At 58.2% G+C, this 21,794-nt stretch overlaps 1 protein-coding gene across 10 annotated transcripts in view; it reads left to right on the top strand.

Moving 5' to 3' along the window:
* MACF1 (microtubule actin crosslinking factor 1) overlaps nt 1-21,794 on the top strand; it is a 133,453-nt gene that overhangs the window by 17,161 nt on the left and 94,498 nt on the right. For 5 of the 10 annotated variants that reach the window (XM_041417340.1, XM_041417343.1, XM_041417341.1 and 2 more), the window contains exon 1: nt 18,285-19,397. In XM_041417340.1, coding sequence (XP_041273274.1) covers nt 18,408-19,397 — 990 coding nt within the window. In that variant the 5' untranslated portion in view covers nt 18,285-18,407. Of the gene's footprint in view, nt 1-4,641; nt 5,067-8,959; nt 9,048-10,604; nt 10,667-11,644; nt 11,735-12,635; nt 12,735-14,592; nt 14,671-16,042; nt 16,136-18,284; nt 19,398-21,794 lie in introns of those variants that run through there. The other 5 variants (XM_041417344.1, XM_041417349.1, XM_041417350.1 and 2 more) reach the window with 4 other exon arrangements.

Here is a 21,794-nt window from a genome sequence, read left to right as displayed (position 1 = left end):
CTTGTCTTTTTTAAAAGATATTATTCTAATTTTGGTGCCCAGACGTCTGCTGGAAAAGGGAACATCTCTGTTCTTATCACCGGAGCTTCCTTTTGCTCAGTTCTGATTTTACCACTGATGGTGCCTGGGGAGGGTTCCAAGGTTTCCTCCCAGCCCCTTCTCTCTCCCCTTGTTTTGCTGACCTTTGGAAGCTCCTCTGTGAGACATTTGCAGGCAAATATTGATTTGTGCTGCCCTCACGGTGCAGACTGGGGCGGCTGGTGCAGAACAACCCCGAGCCCTGGGTGGGATGGAGCTGCTCTGGCTAATCCAGATGAACCCCAGCTCGAGCTCCCACTATTCCTGTGCAAATGAGGAGGGATACTCAGAGCCAAAATCCCTATTTGCACAAACCCCTGTGTTTGGGACGTTGGTTTTCTGGGGCCACAGGAGCTTTGCTGTCCGACACTTTCCATAATCCCAATTTTTGTCACACTGGAGTTGGGTGGCGATGCCCAGGGGCCGGCACGGGACCCCGCGGGCTTTTCCCTGTCCCTCCCAGCAGGAACGTGGCCGCCGGGGGATGATGAAAACCAGAAGGAAATGTTGAAGGTGGGGAATGTGCCCGCCGTGCCAGCAGCCGGCTGTGCCCGCACACGCTCGGGCATTCGGTGATTCACCGGCAGCAGGAGGGGATGGGGGAGCTGGAGCCGAGGAGCTGGGCAGCGTCGGGAGCTCTGACCCGCCTCGTTCCACCTTGTTTTTAATAGCCCAGATCAGAAGAAACGTCATCTTTGTTCTGGCTTTCCTTTCCCAAGGCTGCTGGCGCCGCGGGCAGGGTGGAGCGGGGCTCCACACCCCGGCAGGGCGCTGCCCGTGCTTGCCGGCGGAACGGGGAGCCCTGGCACGTGCGGCAGCCAGGGATGTGTCTTGCTGAGCTGTCTGTCTGTCTGTCTGTCCGCAGCTGCCTTTGCTGTGGTTTGCCGGGAGGGTGTGATGCTGTGGAAGGGGGGAAGAGCAGTGATGGGAGAGGGGGTGATCTCAGCCATGCATGTGGTCCATGCCCCGGTGAAGGGTTAGGAGCTGTGTTTGTGCCAGCCCTGTGCCCCCGAGGAAGCCCAGACAGACTCCTCGACCCACCTACCCCTGGGTGATGCTGCCTTTAATTTACCAGATGATCCAAAACCCGGGCTCTCCTTCCCCTCGTGGTTGATTTTCAGCACTGCCATAACTGACTGAGGTTTGCTTCTAAAGCTCTCAGAAAGGAGGAAAAAAACAACAGAAAGGGGAAAAGCTTTGCTGAGGAAGCACGGCAGGAAACCTGGCTCCTGTCCTGCAGTCAGGAGTTTGTGTGTGCTCAGCACTGTTGCTGGACAGGCCCTTTAACTGCTGGGGGAACTGGGGTGCCAGGTGGGCACGGTGGGGTGACCCTGCTGACCCTTTGGGGCAGAGAAACCCTCCAGGGCACTCCCAGCTGCTCCCATGTCCAGTTTTTCCTGCTGCAGGCAATGTGGGGGCTTTGCTGGGCTAGGCTGGGGGGCACTGGCAGCACCCTCACCCACCCGGGCACGGCAGGGTGCCGGCAGAGCCCCGGAGCCATGCTTCATGCTAGCTCAGTGCTGCCGGGTGCCAGCTCTGCCTGTGTCACAGCCATGCCCACTCCAGCGTTTCCACAGTGCCACCTGGCTGCCACCTCCCCGGGCTGGGACACGCAGCCCTGACCGGAGCTCACGGACCTTTTGCTGCCTTCTGCCAGGCCACAGCACCCAGGGGTTGAAAGAGCACCCCAGAGGCTTTGCCCACATCGATGCCAGGGTGCCTCCATGCCCTGAGTGGTGCCAGGACACGGGGCTGTGCCCGGCTCCTGTGTGACGCTGCCCGGCAGCTCCTCCGGTCATATAAGGAGATGGCAGAGCCGGGAGCTGAGCCGGGAGCTGATCTCTGTCGCCTGAGCATTACTCACTGGGGAGGCACATGCAGGGGGGAGGAACAGCCCAGGACACCCAAAGCTTGGCATGACTCAGCTCCGGGCAGGAGCAAAGAGGTTCAGGGTCTGCATCCCCCCAGCTGCCCCATGGGGTACCCTATGGGGTACCCTAAACACAGCTGGGGGCACTGCTGGGGTCTCACCATTCTGGGTGGTGCAAAACGCTGCCCAGAGCACCCTGTGAAACAAATGGGGTGCCCTGCAAGGTGGGGACCCCACTGTGGGAGGGCAGGGCCTCTCCCCTCCCCAAATTCCTGCACAGGGGGGGAGTGGTGTCCTCTCCACACCCCTTTCCTTTCCAGGCAAAGCCGCCTTGCAAGGAACTAAAAATGAGCTGTTTGTGTTTTGGGTGCTCGGGGTGGTTTCCATGGCAGGGAGGGGGGGGTGTGGGGGCTGGTGGCTGCATCCGGGGCTGGGTGGTCCCCAGAGCCTGGCAGAGTCATCCCAAAACCCGACGTTGGCTCCTGACACCCCGGGTCAGCCCCCTCCTTCCTGCCCTGTCAGCTTCCTGCAGTGGGGAAAGGAAAGTGGGGTGATGGTGTCAAAGTGAGCTGGAGGAATTTGGGATCACACGAATCCCCAGGGAGTCTTGATGCAGCAGAGGGATGTATTGATATAAATATATATCTATATAAATAAATTCAAAAGTTGGGCTTGGTGATTCTTGTGGGTCTTTTCCAAGTCAGGGCATTCTACGATTCCATCAAATTCTATTTATATGCATAAAAAGAAATCAAAACATATATTTACATACAATTATATATATTTTAAGAATTTATTTCACCCAAAGCCTTCTCCAGCTGGAGCAGCTGGCAGCACTCAGTGCATTTTATCATCCCCTCTGTGCAGGAATCACCCAGGAAGCCCAAAAGCAGCTGAGCCCCCATGGCTGCAGCTGGGTGAGGGGATGTGGGAAGCCAGCTCCTGCTTCCTGCACCCTTTTCCTCTGGCACATCCCAGCTCCATCACGTCACCAGCTCCCATCTGCCTTGCAGGAGCCTCTCTGCCCCTCTCAGGTTGGACCACGGGCCCATTTATGGTGGCCTCGTGCCTGCCTCGTGGTGGGTCATTCCTGCTGCAGCTTTAACAGAAAGCAGACGTCTTTGGAGGAAAACTATGCCAGGATATTTTTCATCCAGGCAGGGATGGAGCTCTGGAGAATATATTGCAACAGCGCCGAGCCCCGGGGTAATTCTGTATTTTTTATCACCCATCTCGTGGTCCCAAAAGATGTGGGGGCTGCAGGAACCCCAGGGAACGATGCAATCATGGGATCATGGGATGGTTGGATGGAAGGGACCTTAAAGATCATCTCATTCCATCCCCCCTGCCATGGGCAGGGACACTTTCCACCATCCCAGGCTGCTCCAAGCCCTGTCCAACCTGGCCTTGGACACTTCCAGGGGTCCAGGGGCACTCACAGCTGCTCTGGACAAACTGTGCCAGGTTTTGGAGTGTTTCAGACACTGTTTGGGTCTATCAGGTTTTGCTTGATATGGTTTTCTTTGTGTGCCTGACTTGCTGGTGGCTGTTGGGTTAGGGGAATTGCTCAAGGCTGTAAATATAACATAAATTCCTGTTTGCACCTGGATGAAACCCTGGGGTTTCCCAAGTGTGGGGCAGGAGTTGTGGGATGGCGTCTGATGCCGCATCTCCTGGTCAGTAAATCCTGAGCTGGGATTCCTGGCTCTCCCACCAGCAAATCCTGAGCCAGGCTGATGCTCTGCAGCTCTGCTCTGTGCCACCCTCACCTGAACACCTCCCCTGAGCCCCAGCTGAACAACCCCCCCTTGTCTGAGCCCCGGGGAGACACAAACGGCGAAAAATGCGCCTTTAATTCCGTACAACCTCTATCCAAGGGCCGCTTTCTCCCCCTGGAGCTGGCAGTGCCGTGAGGGGCTGCGAGATCAATCCAGGCTTTGTGGGAGCCTCCCCAGCCCGTTTGCTTGTGGTTACAAGGGCGGAGGGGCCGGGCAGGCACCGGCTGCTCTCGGTTTCCCTGCCCCGTTCCTGGCACCGCCGGCAGCGGAAGCGTTTCCGAAAAGAACCGAAACCCTGAGTAACACCCAACACCACGGTGCAAACCGTTAGTAAATGGGGCTGGGTTGCACAGTCTGCCGTGCTGAGGGCGAGCAGGACACGGGAAGGGTGGGGAAGTGCCCAAAGCTCTGGTGTTAGAGCATCTTTTGGGGTGTTTCCTCACGGTGGGGTGTTCTTACATTATTCAGAGCATCCAGGGAGGCTGATGGGGGATATGCTTGTGGTCCTCAACCCCCAGAAGGCCAAATTTTGTCACCGTTGCTTTCAGCCCCTTGCTGGGCAGAGTTTCCTGCGGGCAGACACGGCTGGCTCCATCCCGAGTACCCCGGGAGCCCCTGGAAGCGCTGCCTCCACGTCCCGGCTGCCCTTGGCACCTCCGGCTGCCTGCTGGCAGGGGACGCTGCTGACTGTCACCCATCGTGGGGAGGGTGACACTGAGGTTTTATGCCTGTCCCAAACACCCCCCTCCGTGAGTTCGGGGACGCTGTGGCCGTGCCTCCACGGCAGCTGCCGCCGCCGATATCCCCTCGGCTGCGGCTCCTTCCCAGCGGGGCTGGGAATGGATATTGAGGAGATGACGTCTCTCCCCACCGAGCGGGGAAGGGAAGGAGGGGGGGGGAAGGACGACGAAGTTTGGCCGCGAGAACTCCGAGGAAAGATGTTTGAGCCGGCCTGACGCTCGCTTTTCTCCCTTTACCCGCCCCCTCTTGGAGCTCCCAAATCTCCCAGTCCCAGCGGCGCTGGCTGTCCCCAAGCCCTGCCAGCTCCGGGGACGCCGCAGGACACAGCCAGCTGCGGGCAGAGGCGCACGCAGGAAGTTTTTGGAAGTTTCTGCAGGCAGCAGCTCAGCCCCCATCCGCCCGTCCATCCATCCATCCATCCCCTCACCCTCCCGGCAATGCCGGGAGAAAGAAAGTCGGAGCCAGGCTTGGGATAAAGGGCCGGGAATAGGAAGCGATGCCTCTTTCCGAGAGCTCCTATCTGCCACCCGCTGCCTTTGTCCTCAGCCACGTCCTGGGCATCGCCGGCGTCCTGTACTGGAGGAGCCGGAGCAGGGAAGGTAGGGCAGGGATTGTGGGGGTGTCGGGGGGGCACGGAGCGCTAAGATGGCCGGCGTGACCAGGGCACGGGGTGTTGTCCCTCCCCAGGAGCCGTGGCAGCGGCAGGGACAGGGACAGGCGTGGCTCTGGGGAGGAGGAGGAGGACACGGCAACAACGGGGAGCGCTCAGTGGGCTCTGAACCCAAACGGGGAGGGGGGACGGAGGTTTGAGAGCTTAGATTTGTCCTCACCACCCATTCCCGGCCTGTGTGGGGCTGGGGGCGAGTGGGATGAAGGGGGATGAGGCTGCTTTTTGTCTGGCACAATCTCAGGACGCGTGGCTGGGGTTCTGTCTTCTCTTCTGCCCCGGTCGCTCCCACCCCTGTCCGTGACAGCGGCGTCTCCGTCAGCTCCCAGCACCGGCAAGACACAGCCCTGGGAGCTTCTCCCGGAGCTGGCACGGCCTCTCCGAGCAGCTGGGGCTGACCCTGCCTCAGTTTCCCAAAATAGGGCCCGCACATGACTGCTCAAGGAGGGCAAGGATTCGTTACAGGGGTGTGGGATAGCTCCAGGCCCCAGACGCATTCCCCGTCCCGACCTCTTCCCCCTGGGATTTGTTTGTTTTGATTCCTCGCTCTTTCTTTCCAGCCGTGCTTGTTCTCGCCGGTGCCTCGGCATGGGGCCCTTTCCCTGCTCCGTGACCGATTCCCTCTTTTCTTTCCCTTTTTTCCATGCGAAGGGGCGGGACTGAGCGAGCCGGGCAGCGCGCGCAGACTTTTCCCTGGACGCTGCTTTGGGATCCGCTTCTTCCTTTCTCCCTCTGAGCTACTGGGAGAGAGGGAGACTGAGAGGGAGTTGCACAAATGTCGTGCAGAATGCACCCTGTCACCCACTGAGCCCAGCCTTGCTGCAATTCCTCCTGCTGCCCTGCCCACTTAATTAATCTCCATGGCTGGGCAGTGTTGTCCAGGGATGTTCTTGGCTCCATTTGGGGGCTTCTTGGATGCTTCCCAATTATCTCTTCCCCATGCTGACCTGCTGTTTCAACCTCCTTGGAGGGATGTTTCCCCCTACCAGATCCACCCCTTTTTGAAAAAAATCCTGGAGTCAGTGTTGCAAGCAGCAAGTATGTTCAAAACCTGTTTGTTTTCAGTAGTTTTTCCCAGAAAAGGGCAGGTAAAGCCCAATCCTGGAAGACCAGGATTATTTTGCAGCAGGTTTTTTGCTCTGTGACGCTCAGCCAGCTCTGCTGAGCATCTGCCCTGCTCTCCTTTGCATCACCACTTCTCAGGTGTCTCCCTCATTAAATATCTGGGTGTTGGATACTTTTCCAACACAGGTATCTCTTGTGCATTCTTCCAGGCTGAATCAGGCTCCGTTTCCTCTCCCTGGGTGAAAGGCTCTGTAAATCCTGCCCTGTTGGCTCTGTTGTCATGATGGATTATGTCAGCTCTCAAGTTGGCAGCCAGCATGTTTTAAATACCTTGTGCTCCTCAGCCAGCCAGATTTTTTTGCATATCCCCCCTCTCAAAAGTGCCAGGTTCAAAAAGCCCCCTGCACATTCTCATTCTTTGCTTGTTTTGAAGGGAAAACTGTGGGTTTCAATGCTTAAAAATTTGGAGTTTTGGCTTTTCAAAGTAACCAACCCCTCCTTTAGGCCATGGTTGGCTCTTTTTTAATCCCACTTTCACACTGGGCGTGGGCTTGGAGATATCCTCGAGATCTCTGTGAGATCAGTGCCCTGTCTGGTGTCTCCTGTGTTCCTTTGGATTTAACAGCAGCAGAAAGTTTGGGAGCCTCTTCCCAACTTTATTCCAGGAGCTGGTGGGCAGCACAGAACCCCCTGGTTCCCTCCCAAGGATGGCAAAAGGCCGTGCCAGGGAGCACCGGGTGTCGGTGGGATGGAGGGTGCCAAGGCAGGGTTGGGATTAGGGATGTGCCTGGCCAGGCACCTTTTATCCTGCTGGTTCCTGGGGCTGGGGCTGGACTCAGGCAGCAGCCTGGGGCAGGAGGAGACACACAGGGATGGAGTGTGACAGCGAGCAAGGCTGGTGATGATGAAGGAGAGATCTGGGGGGAGCAGCATCTCCTGGCTGGACGTGTTGGGAGCTGCTGGGGACAGGCAGGCAGCCAGGACAGAGGCTGCTGCAGGCAGATGGGGAGGGAATTGTCTGTGCAGGGTGTTGTGGTGGTGCTGGGGGGGTTCTCTGGCACCCAGCACCTGTGGGAGCCATCCCTGTGACGATGGAAAGTGCCTGAGGATGCTGAGGTCCAGCAGGATGGGGAGTGGGAGTTTTTTCTTTCTGTGCTCAGCTGATGCCTCAGCAGCTGTGGGGCAGGATGGTTTTCCCTGTTTCCTTTCACTGGGTGAGTTCAAGAACAGAGGAAAACCCCCAAGCCTCACCTTCCCCTTGGGCAGCCACCAATGCCCCTTGAGCCTCTGTGCCACAGTGCCCCTGTTCCTTTGGAATCCCCATTTTTGGGGATGCAGTGAGCTGAGCAGTGTTGGGAGAGGGGATGGGGAGGGAATTAAACCACGTGTGATCCTGTTCATGGTCTCTGCTGCTGATGCTCCCTGTGTCACTGCCACCAGCCCTTGCTCCATGCCCTGTGTGTGAGGGACCTGAGGAGTGAGAGTGGGACAGATTTTCCTTTCCTTTTCCCCATAATCTTCCCTCTGTCCCTGCCTTACCTGCGTGCCGTGCCTCTGCTGAATGTCCCTGGCTGGTGACAGGGTGGTTTTTGGTGGCTGTGGCCAGCAAACCTCTGCTAGACCAGGGAGAGGACGAGCATGGGGCAGGGGATTGCAACAAGTTATTTGTCAGGGTGACTCTGGTAAAGATTAGCTGGGCAGAGATAAGCTTGCAATGCCTTAATATTGCTCGTAAGCAGTAACCAGCATTATTATTAGCTCAGCTGATAGCACGGGCCCGGGGCTGGGGAGGTTTCATCTGGTTAGAGCCCGGGAACAACCCGAAGGAGGTGAGCCAGGGCAAAAAAAAACCGGAGGAAAACCCCCCATTTCTGCAGGACATGGGAAGAGGGATCTCACGGAGGAGCCTTTGGGCTGTGGGCACTTCTGGGACGCAGCGCTGGAGGCGGCTGGCTGCCGGCTGTCCCCCGGTGACATCCACGGTGACACCCATCCTCTGTCCCCATGCGATGCTCGGGGACGCGCTCCCACCTCCCCGAGGCAGCAGCGCGGCTCCTCTCGCCCTCCAGGCCGGGGCAGCAGCCGGCAGAAGGGCTGCAGGGGGATTATATTTAGAAGAAGAGGAAGAGAGGCGGTGATAAGGTGGCCCCCGTTATCTCCCCGCGTTCCGAGCGCGGCCGCGTCCCGGCTCCAGCGCTGGGACCCGGGACACGATTTGGGCAGAATCCTCGGGAGAACAACCCGCCATTGTCCCTGCCGTCCCGGGTGCAATTAACTGGAAAACAAGACGAGGAAAAAACAAGGCCAGCGGGCAGCGCCCGGCTCTGCGGGACGAGCATCCCGGCCCCGCGCTGGGCTTGGGGCTGCGGGAGCATCGCTTCATCCCAAGGTGCTGGAGGGAGCAGCAGCTCTGCCCTTCGCTGCTGGGAGTGTTCCCGCTCGGCATCGCTTCATCCCAAGGTGCTGGAGGGAGCAGCAGCTCTGCCCTTCGCTGCTGGGAGTGTTCCAAACCGCTCCGCCGGGCCGGGGAGGCTTTCGCCGAGCCGGGAGAAGCAGGAGGAGCGGGGAGAGCTTGGTGGCGATGCCGCGGAGCCGGGGACAGCGCGGCTAGGAAGTGGCACTGTGGGAGGAGCTGTGGCACGACACAGGACACAGAACACAGGACACAGAACACAGAACTCATCCATCCACAAACTCTGGGGTCGAGCTCGGCGAGAGGGAGGTGCAGCCTGAAGAGCCTGGGCCAGGTGCTGCGGCTTTGCCCGGGCTGGGGCCATGGAGAAGCGGCTTCTGTCCCGGGAGAAGAGGCGGCTCAGCGCCTGCCTGGTGTGCCGGATGTGCTGCATGGGTCAGTACGGAGACACGGCCTTCGGGCATCCCCACGGAGTTGGGAAGGGACGCGACACTGCGGCTCCGGAGGGGTCTGGTGAAGGAAAATCCCTTAAAAAATGAGTGGGAGTGACGCTGTGGTGCCAGGGGGCAGCTCCGGGGCTCCTGGAAGCCGTGGCAAGGCTGCTGCCTGGTGGGGTGGGGAGTGAGGGGGGATGTGGCTCAGCCTCCGGGTGGTTTTTGGCTCCTGGCTCGGTGCCGTGGCCTGGGGACGGAGTGGGGCGCAGGGAGGTGACTCTTGTGTCACCCTGTGCCACGTGTCTGCGGCGCCCTCGGAGGGGGAAGCCGCAGGGTGGGTGAGGAAGAGGAAGAACGTTGGGTGGTGCTTTCCAGTCTGCGTGGTGAGGTTTTCCCGAGGGTCCCTGGGGCTGTGCAGGGACCCCCAGCCACCTCCCCACCCCAGGAGGGGGTTCTGGGGCTGTCCTGGGGAGCTTGGCCTGGGAGATGCTGGTTTTTCCCTTTTTCTCGATTTTTGTTACTTAAAATCAAAGCGAGGGCTGCTGTTGCCTGGTAGACCCTGATGTCAGAGATGTGTTTTGGGTGAGCAGGGCTCATCCTTTCCTGAAATATCCATGGGGTCCTCTGGGCTGGAGATGCAGTCTTTGGGGTTGAGTGCCATGGGTTGGTGCTGGGGATCTCTCTGTGCTACAAGATGATGTTGTTAAATCCTGCTGGACACAGAGCTGCTCTGAGCCCCCCTCGCTGTCTGGGGAGCTGAGTGAGACCCCCCTGCCCTGTGGGACCATCTCCTTTCGCCTGTTTGCCTGTGCTTTTCCTCTGGTATTATTTTTTCATGGAGCAAAAAGCCTGCCTAGAGCTCCCTCATCTCTGTTTGGCATCACCACAAATCTCCCATCCCGTCCCCCTGCCACCCCTGGGGACTGGGACCCCCTGGGGATGGCACCCACATTGTCACCCTGTCCTGGCAGCACTCAGAGCTCCCAGTGTCCAGCCAGGGCTGAGCTGTGGGACAGAAATAAACATTAAATCCTGGCAATCCAATGAACCAAAAATACAGGGACAGAATAAGCTGCTAATTGCACGCGCTGGCAGCGCCGGGCCAGGACCTGTTACAGGACATCTGGGGCTTTATGTAACACCCTAAAGCCTTCCAGGAGTGGGCAGGGGAGGGGGACACCCTCCCAAAATTGGGCAAACCCCCTGTGCTGCCTCTGGGGGAGGTGGGGAGGCGCAGGGGGGATGAATTCCTGTGCTGCCGGTCGTACCTATCCCAGTCATCCACGCTGCTTTCCTTAAATATCCTTATTCTCAGCATTAAAAAAAAAGGTGTATTTTGTTCTGACTGGCATTTCCCTGCCCGGGGGGCATGCTGGAGCTGCACGAACAGCCCCATCCCGCAGCATTCCCTGAATAAGCTGCCTGTGTTCCCTGTGCCCGCCTGGGATCCGCGCTGGCACCGCCGGCGATCCCTCTGTCTCTTCCCCTCATTTCAAAGTCGTTTGAGTTTCTGCATGAGAACCACTGACCAAGAGCTGCCTTTGTCTCCTTTTGACAGATGAACGGGACAGAGTCCAAAAGAAAACCTTCACTAAATGGGTCAATAAACACTTGATGAAGGTAAGAGTCACGGATTTTGTTGTAAAGCCACTGAAATGACCAGCTCTCTGTCTGTTGCAGCTCAGGATTGGCAGATAAATGCCTTTTTAAGGGTTTTTAAGTTTTCTTTTATGCCAGGGCTGTTTGTTTTGAGTGTTCATATGAGTCAGAGCAGAGCAGGATGTGCTGGAATTGTGCTGGAGCCTTTGGAGGGCACTGTAGCATCACCACACAGCCCTTTTATTACCTTGCCCTCCTGGGCACCTGATCCTTGCTTCACACGAGGTTTGTGCATCCTGGGGGAAAGGAAGGAATCCTGAATCCCCCCTCTCATCCCCTTGCCAGGAAAAAAAGGGGCATTTTTATCCTTTGAAGGATGCTCCAGGGTGGGGACAACATCCAAAGTTTGTTAAGCAGGATTAACATGGCACCACGAGGTGCCTCCTGCTTTCTTGGTTTTAATTAATTCTCCATTTGCCAAAAAAAAAAAAGGAGGAAAAAAAATGGTTTGAGCACTAGGTGTCCCAGCTGTGTTTTCCTGCCAGCTTTGCAAAGCTCTGTGCCAAGCTTTTGGCTGCTTCCTAAACCTTGCAGAGGAGGGAAAAACAGAGAAAAATCTTGAGGCTGCTGGGGGGAAACATCCAAGGATTCCCGAGTGGGTGAAACCCCAGGACAAGCTCTGAGTGTGGGGGCACAGAGGCTGCACGTGGTGCCCATGGAAAGGGCCACTGCCAGGTGGGAGCTGTGTTTTGGGAGGGGCTGTGAGGAATGTGAGGAGTTAAATTCAGGAGGGGCTGCCCTTCCTGCAGTATTGGGGGTTACCTGGGGTGCAGATGGTGTCACAGTTGGATTTTGTGTGTGAAATTGGCAGCAGCTTCTGCCAGGCCCTTTGGGAAAGGGGAGGCTGCTCTCCCTGGTGATGGTTTTGCTCTCCCTGGTGATGGTTTTGCTCTCCTTGGTGATGATTTTGGCATCACTGATGGCTTTTCCCCTCCCCAGGTGCGCAAGCACATCAATGACCTCTATGAAGACCTGAGAGATGGTCACAACCTCATCTCCCTGCTGGAAGTGCTGTCAGGAGTGAAGCTGGTGAGTCCCCAGGGCTGGGCAGGGATTCTGGAGTCCCCCTGAACCCCCTCCATCCTCTCCCTGCTGCCCTTCACCCCCAGCCATCAGGTGTCTTTTCTCACCCCATGGTTTCAGTCTCAAATGTCTGTCATTGTTTCTATTATTATTATTATTACTATTATTATTATTATTATTATTATTGTTATTATCATTGTTATTATCATTATATTATAATCTCTGTATTTTTTATTTATTTATTTTGACTCAAACCCCCGTTCCCCAGGCTGGTCTCTCACCTGATTATGGTGCCTTGGGTAAAGCCCTTTTCTTGCCAAGTTTTACACACCTTTACCTTCCAGATGTGGTTCCATATTTAAAATCATGGAAAACAGCAGAGTTTGACCAAAAACTGCTTTTGTGGCAGCGTGCCCAGCAGTTTATCTCAGCTGTGACACTCCTGCCTCATGCTCAGCTCCTGGGTTTGTAGCATCGTAGAGTTCCCCCTCCTTCCTCCTCCTCCTCCTCCTCTTCCCTCTCTGACTGACACATTCCCTCAGCTCTGGGAAGATCCCAACTGCCATAGCACAGCAGGAATTATTTTAGTTTCCCCCAAAAATAGGATGTGGGCAAAGATCTCCTACGTCCCTCCGTACCCTCCGGAGACGCCAAATCGGATTTTGTGGGGGCTGAAAACTTGGATCACTCCACTTGTGATCCAGACAGCTTCCTGCTCCTCAGCTTCCAAAATCAGGAGGAAATTCCAATGTTGGAACCCAGGGCGTGCTGGAGACCCAGCCACCTTCACCCCCTGCTGTTGCTGTCTTTTTTTATTTATTTTGTTTCCGTTTCACCTCGTGCCTGGGTGTCACATTTTGGTTTCCATTCTGTGTCCCTGCCGTGCCACCCTCCCCATCCTCCTCAGCCCGTAGAGCCACCAGCTCAGTGGAGCCTTCGCCTGGTGACAGCACCAGCCTGGTGCCGTGCAAGCAGCGAGGAGGAGGAAGATGATGATGATGAAGAAGTAGGTCGAGCCTGCCCGGGCCACAGCAGCTCCCTGGCAGTGCCACCAGATCATCCAGTGCCATCCCAGAGGGTTTGGGATAAAACCCAGCCCGGGGTGCTCTGGAGCAGGGCTGTGTTCCCAGGCTGTGGATTGTCTGTGTGAGCACTGCTGGGTCTGTTCTGGGCTCTGGATTGTCTGTGAGCACTGCAGGGTCTGTTCTGGACTCTGGACTGTCTGTGTGAGCACTGCAGGGTCTGTTCTGGACTCTGGATTGTCTGTGAGCACTGCAGGGTCTGTTCTGGGCTCTGCATTGTCTGTGTGAGCACTGCAGGGTCTGTTCTGGACTCTGGATTGTCTGTGTGAGCACTGCAGGGTCTGTTCTGGACTCTGCATTGTCTGTGTGAGCACTGCAGGGTCTGTTCTGGGCTATGGATTGTGTCTGTGAGCACTGCAGGGTCTGTTCTGGGCTCTGCACTGTCTGTGTGAGCACTGCAGGGTCAGCCTACAGGCAGGACACGCCACCCACCCGGTGTGACAGCATGTGTCCCCTCCACGGGGCGGGAGGGGACAGGGACAGGTCCCTCACGCTGCTCGGGGTCACTGTGAGGGCTGCACACCTGGCACTGCATGGACAGGCTCAGGGCACCTCTGGGATCCTGCATGGGACTGGGGGTGGGAGTGAGCACAGCACAGCCCCAGGTGAGGGTCAGACCCCAGAATGTGCCCAGATGTGTTTTTCAGCCCCCTTGCTCGGGGTGACAGTGCCCTTGTGCACTGTCACCTCCCTGGAGTGGGCTGTAGCACCTTCCTGATGGTTCCCTGCAGACCTGGAGGTGTTCCCCTTGGCAGGGACAGATTTTCCCCTTGCAGGGATAGATTTTCCCTTTGGCAGGGACAGATTTTCCCCTTGCAGGAGAAAATTTCCCCTTGGAAAGAAAACTCTTCCTTGCTGGGACAGCTCTTTCCCTTCAGGCTGGAAAACGAAGGTGACTCTGAGCACTTGGGGTGTCCCAGCAGTTCAGAACGTGGCTGTGGGCTGTGTCCCCCCACCGTGGTTGGAATGAGATGGTCTTTAAGGCCCTTTCCAACCCAAAGCTCCTGTGACTCCATGAACATCCTGGTGATTCCTCATCTTGAGGCTGGGATTTGGCTTTGGGTGCTGCTCCTCCCTCTCCTGCTGATTCAAAGCTTCCCATCCCCTTTCCCTGGCTGTGGCTCAGCTGTTGGAAACCTCTGGAAATCCCTCAGCTTCAGCAGAGATGGGCAAGGCTCAGGGTGCCTCATGTGCCCCTTCCCAAGGGCTTCAGAGTCACTTGGAGCAGCAGCCCCTGCCAGGTGTGGGAAGAGCTGGAGGGGCTGGTGCTGAGGTCAGGGTTCCTCTGCCATCAGTGGATTCCTGCAGTCCTGAGTTCCTCTGCTCTGAGTCCTCCTGTCCTGAGTCCCCCTGTCCTGAGTCCCCCTGTCCTGCCTCTGCCTCCACCTGGACAATTGGACTCTGTACCTGTTTGAATCCTCTTTGCTGAGCCCTCTTCCCAGCGTGTCTGGCTGTCCATGAGCTGGGCAAGATCCTGCCCTGGGATCTCAGAGCTTGAGCCAGGCCTGGACACAGATCCTCAGGGCCTCAGCAGAGGTCTGGATCTCAGCATCTTCCCACCTCCATCTCCCAGCAGGGCATTTTAACCTTCTTCCAGCAGGATTGTGCATAGCAATGACCTTATTCACTGCAGAACAAGGTAGAGCAGGACGTGTGTGGGGGCACAGGGGGGTCACAGCAGCACGCTGACAGCTCCCAGGGGGGGTCACTGTGCATGTGGGGTGCTGCCAGCCCAGCCCAGCCCCACGAGCCTGACCTAAAACTGCTGCCTGTGTCTTGCAGCCACGTGAGAAGGGGCGGATGCGCTTCCACCGCCTGCAGAACGTGCAGATTGCCCTGGATTTCCTGAAACAGCGACAGGTAAGGGCTGATAAAAGCTCATCCAGCAGAGCTGGGTGGTTTTGTGCATTCTTTGTCTTGTCTGAGGCTTTGGAAGGAGTCGAGGAGCAGCCTGTGCTGGGGTGTGCCCGTCTCTGTGGCGCTGGTGGAGGATGGATTGCAGGGGGATTTTCCCCCGTGGGTGTTGTGCCTCTGGAAACCACCCCTGCACACAAAAACCACTGTGAAAAAGGGGCCTGACCCCAGCTCTGAGAAGGGGCTGGCAAATGGCACTTCTGTACCCCAAAAAGGCTCCTCTGGGGCTCCCTGGCAGATCCCTGCTGTGGGGATGGGCGGCTGTGGCATGTCTGTGCCTTCCCACCAACTTTTGGGGAGATGTGGCAGCTGGCTCTGCCCAGCCCACACAGCCTTGACCTGGGGGCTGGCACTGTGTGGCATCACCCCTCTGCATATCAGCATGGACTTATTATCCCCCAGTTTTTGGAGGACAGGCTCTCTCCACCAGATTTTTGGGAGCTGCACAGCCCTGGGCAGATCCTGCCCGGAGAAATGGGATGCATCCCGAGACTTGTTGGCTCTGCAGGTGGAACCCCCCCAGCCCCAGGGGCTGGGTGTCCTTGTTCTGCCTGTTGGGTCAGGTTCTCCCCACTGTGATGCTCCCAGATATGCCAAGGTGATGATGATGATGATGATAAATGGTACCAGTTCATGCTGAAGCAGAGACTTTTCTCCCTCGCTGCTGGCCTGAGGGCATGGAATAAATTTGAGCACATTCCTTGCTCCAGAGAGGGTGAGCTGCTTCCAGCCCCCCTCCTCCTCCTCCTCAGCTTCTTGATAGAGACATTTTGCCAAGGGCTCTGGGGAACTTGTTTCTCCACTTAGATGAAACAGCTTTTTCCTTTGAAGTGTGGTGGCCTTGCTGGGATGTCTTACCCCAGACACTCCTGCCAGGGAATGATCTGTGGGGTCCTGCTGGGGAGAGGGGACTCCCCCAGGGGAGGAGTGAGGGTGTTCCTGCCTTCACTAGAGCTTGGTTTTGAGCCCAAGCTGGAGTTAAAGCTTGGTCATCCCCTTTTTGCCTGCTCTCTGTGGTCTGTAGTTGTTCAATTATGCACCAGTGCTCAGGGCTTTGGGGATGCTGCTCTGTGAGCTGAAGTAAAGCCATTAAGTGCTGGGAAAGCACTTTAGGATGGAGAGTGCTGGAAACATGGAAAAATCCTCCCCAGGCCAGCAGATGAGGTGACATCTCTGCCTCTTTGGGAAGCACTGGGATCTTCCTGTGTGCCTCCTCCTCAGCAGAGTGCCCGGGGTGGCCCTGGGGACAGCGTGGTGGGGGACGTGTCCCCCTGCTTTCTCTGATGGGAAACTTTAACCCTGTTTGCCTTTTTTCCAGGTGAAACTGGTGAATATCCGCAATGATGACATCACAGATGGCAACCCCAAGCTCACCCTGGGGCTCATCTGGACCATCATCCTCCACTTCCAGGTAGGAGAAGGGATTTTCTTGCCGGAGGACGCGGGGCGGGCGTCGGGAGCGCGTTGTCTCTCCGGGGCAGTGGAATCCTTGTTTTCTGCATTTTCCGTGGTGATGTCAGCACATGGATGTGTCTGGAGGTTCATGGCAGTGTCATGGAGACCACGCTGGGAGGACAGCAACAGCCTCCCCTCATCATTTGCATAATGAAATCATTAATGATGGGTTGTGTGCTGTGGCCTCCCGGGGTTGTTGGCCGTGCCTGTTTGCTCAGCTGGGGTCTCTGGAAGAGAAGAGCAAATTTGGAAGGGGCCAGGGGCTGTTGTCCCAAGGCACTCCTGGCCCTTTGGGTGGTCACTGCAGCCACAGGACTTTTCGCTGGCATGGAATGTGTCAGCTGGGTGACAGCAAAGGGATGGGAGAAGTGCCCTGACCTGGGATGTCTCCAGCAATTGTGTGCTAGAGATGCTCTTGGAAAAGCGAGTTTTGTGTCTTTAGTAGCTTCAATTTATCCAGCTGTAGCTCTGGTGGCTTCAGGGGGTGACATGTGGCCATCAGTGAGTTGGCATTTGGGGTTTGCTGGGCAGTGCTGCTGTCAGCAGCTCCTTGGCCGTGTGGCATCAGCTCTGTGGGCATGAGCCTGTGGGATCTGCTGCATCCCAGCTCCCTGCCTTATCCCTGCTGGCCTCTTCCAGACAGGACTAGTGCTGGCTTTGAGACTCTTAAGGAAGATTGCACTGGAAAATGGTGTTTTTGGAGGATGGGCAGTGCCTCAGGGAGAGGCTTTGGGGGCAGCGTGGGGCTGAGCTGGGTGTGAGGCTGCTGACGAGGCTCGGGCAGGCTCTGGATGCTGATGAGTCACTGTCATCTCCGTGGGGCCCTGGCTGTGGCATCTTGTCCCTGCTGTCCTTGTGGTCACCCAGCTCCTGGTTGCAGGAGAGGGACATGAGGAAGTCCTGGGTCCCCTCCGTGCTTGGCTGGGAGGGGACACTGCCACCCTGGCCTGGGGGACAGGGTGGGTGGCACGGGAGGCGGGCGAGCCTGCGCGTCCTGCTCCCGCTGCACTAAGGGGATTTTTTATGGGGTTGTAGCTCCATTGTGAACCTCTTAATCTCCCTTAGTGTCCCAGTGCTGCTGCCTGGGGGCAGGGAGAGCCCCAGGAGAGGTTTGGGGTGGGATGGTGCTGGTGTGGAGCTCAGGCTCTGCCAGCTCCGGTGTGATGAAGATGAGGAGGGTATCCCGGGCGTTGTTCCCCGTGCCCTGGGAGCTCTTGTGGTCATTGATTTCCCTTAGTCATCTTCTGGATTGCTCCCTGTTGAGTGTTTTCTCGTTGAGCATTTCCTCACTGAATGCTTCCCTGCTTCCTGGGGCTGAGCTCAGTCCCCATATCTTTCTGCCCCTTACTTCCCAATTTTTGTCTCAGCCCCACTTTTGGTGCATGTTACCCTACCCTGCTCCCTCTGAGCCGGCAGGCAGAGTTGGGGTGCTCCATGCTCCTCAAACCCCTGCCCTGGGAGGCGTTTGGGGCGGGAGCCACAGGAGAGGGGCAGGACTGGGGCTGGACTGGGCTGGGCAGCATCACGCTCCCGTTCCTGCTGGGATCCTCCATCCGCGGCTCCCTGGAGCGATGCTGGGTCCCCAGGGCACCTCTGTGCCCCAAGCTGGCTGAGCCTGGCAGCAGCGTGAGCACACTGGGCATTTGGGGCTCCCGGAGTGAAGAATTAAGGAGCAAACCTTCCAAACTGGAGAGAAACAGCCCTGCGGAGCCGGCTGGCGAGCATGCAGAGTCACTCTGACTCCTCCCTGCTTTTTTTTTTTTTTTTCCCCTTCCCATTTCTCTCCCACCCCTTCCTTTATTCTACCTTTGCCAACCTTCCTTAGGTTTTGTGTTTTATCCCCGTCTTCCCCAGCCTCTCCCACCCCCCTCCTCGCTCCGCTGCCTGATTCCTGCTCCCTGTTTGTGTTGGCAAGGGCCGTGCTCCAATTACCTCATATTTGGAGAGAAGGACGCCGCAGCCAATCCCCGCTCCCTCTGCTTTTAGGTCAAGTGATTTCTGAACTGCAGTGAGATGCTTTGAATTTGTCTTCTCGCAGCGCCCAGGCTGTAAGATGGCTGTCTGGAGCGGCGGCGGTGGCGGCAGGGCTGGCGGGAGGGGACAGCGACAAGGGGCAGTCGGCGGAGCGCTGCGCGCCGGGCGTTTGATCCGATGAAGCCCGGCTTGGGATTTATTCGGGAGCCGGCCACTCGCTCAGCTGCCTTCCTGCCGGCACCGAGCGGGAGGAGATGGGGAATTCGCTGGGCTGCGTTAAAGAGCAGAAGGAAAAAGCTGTGGGGAAGGCGCCGCTGTCTCCCAAAAAAAGGGTGCGCTTCAAAAGGAGGAGGAGAGGGAAGAGGAGAGCGATGCCGGAGGCAGCCCCGCAGGAGGAGCCCCCGGCGCTGGAGGTGGCCGAGGATGAGGAGGCGCCCAAATCGAAGGCAGCCCCTGGGCAGGAGGGAAGAGAGGAGCCCCCCGGCAGCCGGCCCCGAGGCGGGGACCCCGATCCGGCAGCGCTGCGCCCCGGGATCATCGTGCAGGTGAAGGAGCGCTTCCAGGGGGAGGTGCAGAAAGCGCGCCTGGTGCTGGAGCCGCAGCGGCCGGGTGTGGCGGGAGCATCCCGGGAGGAAGGCACCACCGTCATCGCCCGCCTGCTGGAGAACCCGGCCGAGAAGGACTGCGAGAAGGCGGTGAGCCGGCTGGTCGAGCTGCAGAGGAGCGGCAGCTGCCGGGCCGTGCTGCTGCCGCTGCGCGCCGGGACCGATGGCCGTGCCGGGGGACTCCTGTCCCCGAGCAGCGCCGTGTCCGGCCAGGATCCAGCGCCCAGCCGGGAGCCGGAGGCCGGCAGCGCCGTGGATGCCTGGGGGAAAGGAGGCAGCGATGATCCCAGCTCCAGCGCCGCGTGGACGTGCTCCTCCGCAGCAGAGCCGGGCACCGTGTCCGAGCTGTCCACGCCGTCCCCCATGGTGGATCAGCTGGAAAACCCCGGCGTGGGGAGAAGCTCAGGGTTGCCGTCGTCCTCTGGGGCTGGGGAGGGAGATGGTCACGGGCTGCCGGCTTCCCGCAGCCCGTCCTCCTTCAGCGGCAGCGCGGCCCGGAGCTCCTCGGGGTACGGCAGCGACCGGCCGGCCAAGGGCACAGGAGGTGGCGGGACCACGGTGTCACCCTCTGATGGTGGCCTCAGGCTCGCTGTGGAGGGCCGGGCTTGGAGGGGGAGCTCGGGGACAGCCGGAGCAATGGTCAGTGTGTGAGTGTGCACAAGCTTTCCGGAGCTGGGTGGGGGGGCCTGGCTCAGGGGACCCCAGATCCTGGTGGCTCCTGGGCATGGTTGTTTTGGCGAGGGGCAGCCTTGTGCTGAGCACGGGGGGCAGGATGCTGGGGAAGAAAGCTCCTGAAGTCTTTTCCCCTGCAGCATCTCCACTGGGAAAGTATCCCCTGGGGACTGAGCTGTCCTGTCCCCTGTTCCTGGCACAGGCAGGCTGGGAGTGACAGCCCCTGGATCCAGTGGGTGCGGCTGGTTGCTGCTGTCACCAGTGTCACTCGTGCCCTCAGGGTGTGAATTTGGGGTGTCCCCTTCCTGCTGCCCGTGCAGGATGAATGGCAGCAGGATGAACGTGGAGATGTGGGGGCTCTGCCTGCTCTGAGGGGTCTCCAGGAGGAACAGGATGGGATGGTGCTGTGTTTCAGAGCCTGTTGCTGTTTGCTGGTCACTCTTTTGGGGGTGAAAGTGTGGGCAAAGGTGCTCTTGGGTCTGGTCAAGCTGTGAATGTCCCAGGACAAGCGTGTGGTTCAAGGGGTTGTGGCCCTGATGCCTTTGCCAGGTTGGGACCACTGTCACAGCCACCATGTGGCCTTCAGCATCCTGCCACCAGTTGCTTGATGCACAAAACTGATGCTGGTAGGGTTTGGCCCCAAGTCCTGCGAGTTTCCACTCTCTTTTCTTGCTGGTGCCTCCCTAAATCTTTGTCCTGTCACAGACATGTGAAGAAAGGAGGGTGGAGCTGGTGCCGCACCCTGCACCTCCGTAAGCACATCTCTAGGAGAGTTTCCTTCAAGGATGCTCTCAGGGAACAGGCCCAGTGGTTGTAGAACCTCAGTGCTGTGTCAGGGATTAAAAATAAAGGATTTGTCAGATCTGGGTGCTGTGAGGTGCTCCTGGATGGGCAGCACTGCTGGAGAGCCCGAGCGGGGCAGAGCTGGTGGGTGGGTTCACAGAAAGGTTCATTCTGCTCTTAATTAAGCACCATCAGGTAATTAATAAAGGGGTTCTAAGCAGAGGGAGCTTTGTGGGTCCTCCCCTGCTCCCTGCATGCATGGAGGGTGCCATCCTGCATCCTGCTGCTCACCCAGCCCATCCTGCCATCCATCCCAGCTCTGCCGCCAGGTGCCCGCTCCCGACACCCCTGGGGAGAGCCAGCCCCGGGGCTGGAGGAGTTAAAGGCAGCTCCGGCAGTGTGGCAGCAGCTGACAAAGAGCAGTTTCATGTGTGATGAGCAGCGTATCAGGCTGGAGAGGGAGGTGAGCTGCAGCATACCAATGACACCGGCAGCATCCGCCCCGCCGGCGGGAGAGGCGATAATCCCGCAGCTCCTGTCTCCTTCCTGCAAAGGGATGGCTGACAGCCGGGACCTGAGCGCTGCCAGCACCCAGCTCAGGGTGTTTTGAGGAGGGATTTGGGTGTTTTCAGGGCTGTAGGTAGGGCTGGGTCCTGGCACACCTGCTCCCTGCAGTGCCCGGAGGAGGAATCCGGGGAGCAAACAGCCTGCGTTGCCTGTGGGCACCCTGGAAAATCCGAGTGGCTCCCATCCTCTGCTTTGTCCTCCCCTCAATTAAGGGGAGGTAATTGTACTAACTGGGGAGCTGGAGAGGGGAGGGTGAGGAGGAAGCCGTGCCAATCAGGAATATGCTGGCATGCGGGGACACGTGCGTGGTGTCACGTGCCAGTCTGGGATTCGCAGCCAGTCCTGTCTGAGGGGTCCGTGACTGTCGCTGTCTTTTCTTGGGAACTGGGTCACAGCCCCCCCTGCCACCAGCCCCCCCTGCCACCAGCCAGGCAGAGGGGGGATGTCACATCCTTCTCCCCATCCTTCCCTTTTCCCCCCAACGCGGGGCTGCTCCATGGCTGGAGGTCAGGGAGAGACCTCCTCTCCATGTGTTTTCCTGCTTCTTAAGTTGGTATTTTTTACAACAGGGTGCTCCAGGTGGAGCTCCCCTGCCACACCTGCAGCCCCAACAAGAGATACTGGTGGTGGTCCCTTCTCCTTGCCCACCTTGGGTGCTGCTGGGTGGCAGAGACCATTCCAGGAGCCCCAGGTGTCTGAGGGTGCTGGGGCTCCTGGTGGTGGGTGCTGGGCAGGGGCAGTGAGGGTACAGGAGGTTGCACGGCGTGTTTGGAGCAGGGAGAGGCAGGAAGGGACCTGCCTGGAGCCTCCTCTCTCTAGGACATTGTGTTCCAGTAAGGTGTGTCCCTGTCTGTGGGGACAGGGATGGTGCAGAGGGAGCGGCTCTGGGAGCTGGGGTTTGGAGTTGTCAGCTCATGTCCCAGCTGGGCTGGGCTGTGTGGCCAAGCAGCACCTGGTGGCCCTGTGAAATGGGGTTAGAAAATGTCTGGCTCTGCCTGCTTGGGTCTCCAAACC

Source organism: Onychostruthus taczanowskii, unplaced genomic scaffold (assembly GCF_017590055.1).
Source record: "Onychostruthus taczanowskii isolate IOZ18803 unplaced genomic scaffold, ASM1759005v1 scaffold56, whole genome shotgun sequence".
Classification (NCBI taxonomy): Eukaryota; Metazoa; Chordata; class Aves; order Passeriformes; family Passeridae; genus Onychostruthus; species Onychostruthus taczanowskii.
This window is presented reverse-complemented; position numbering and strand designations above follow the sequence as displayed.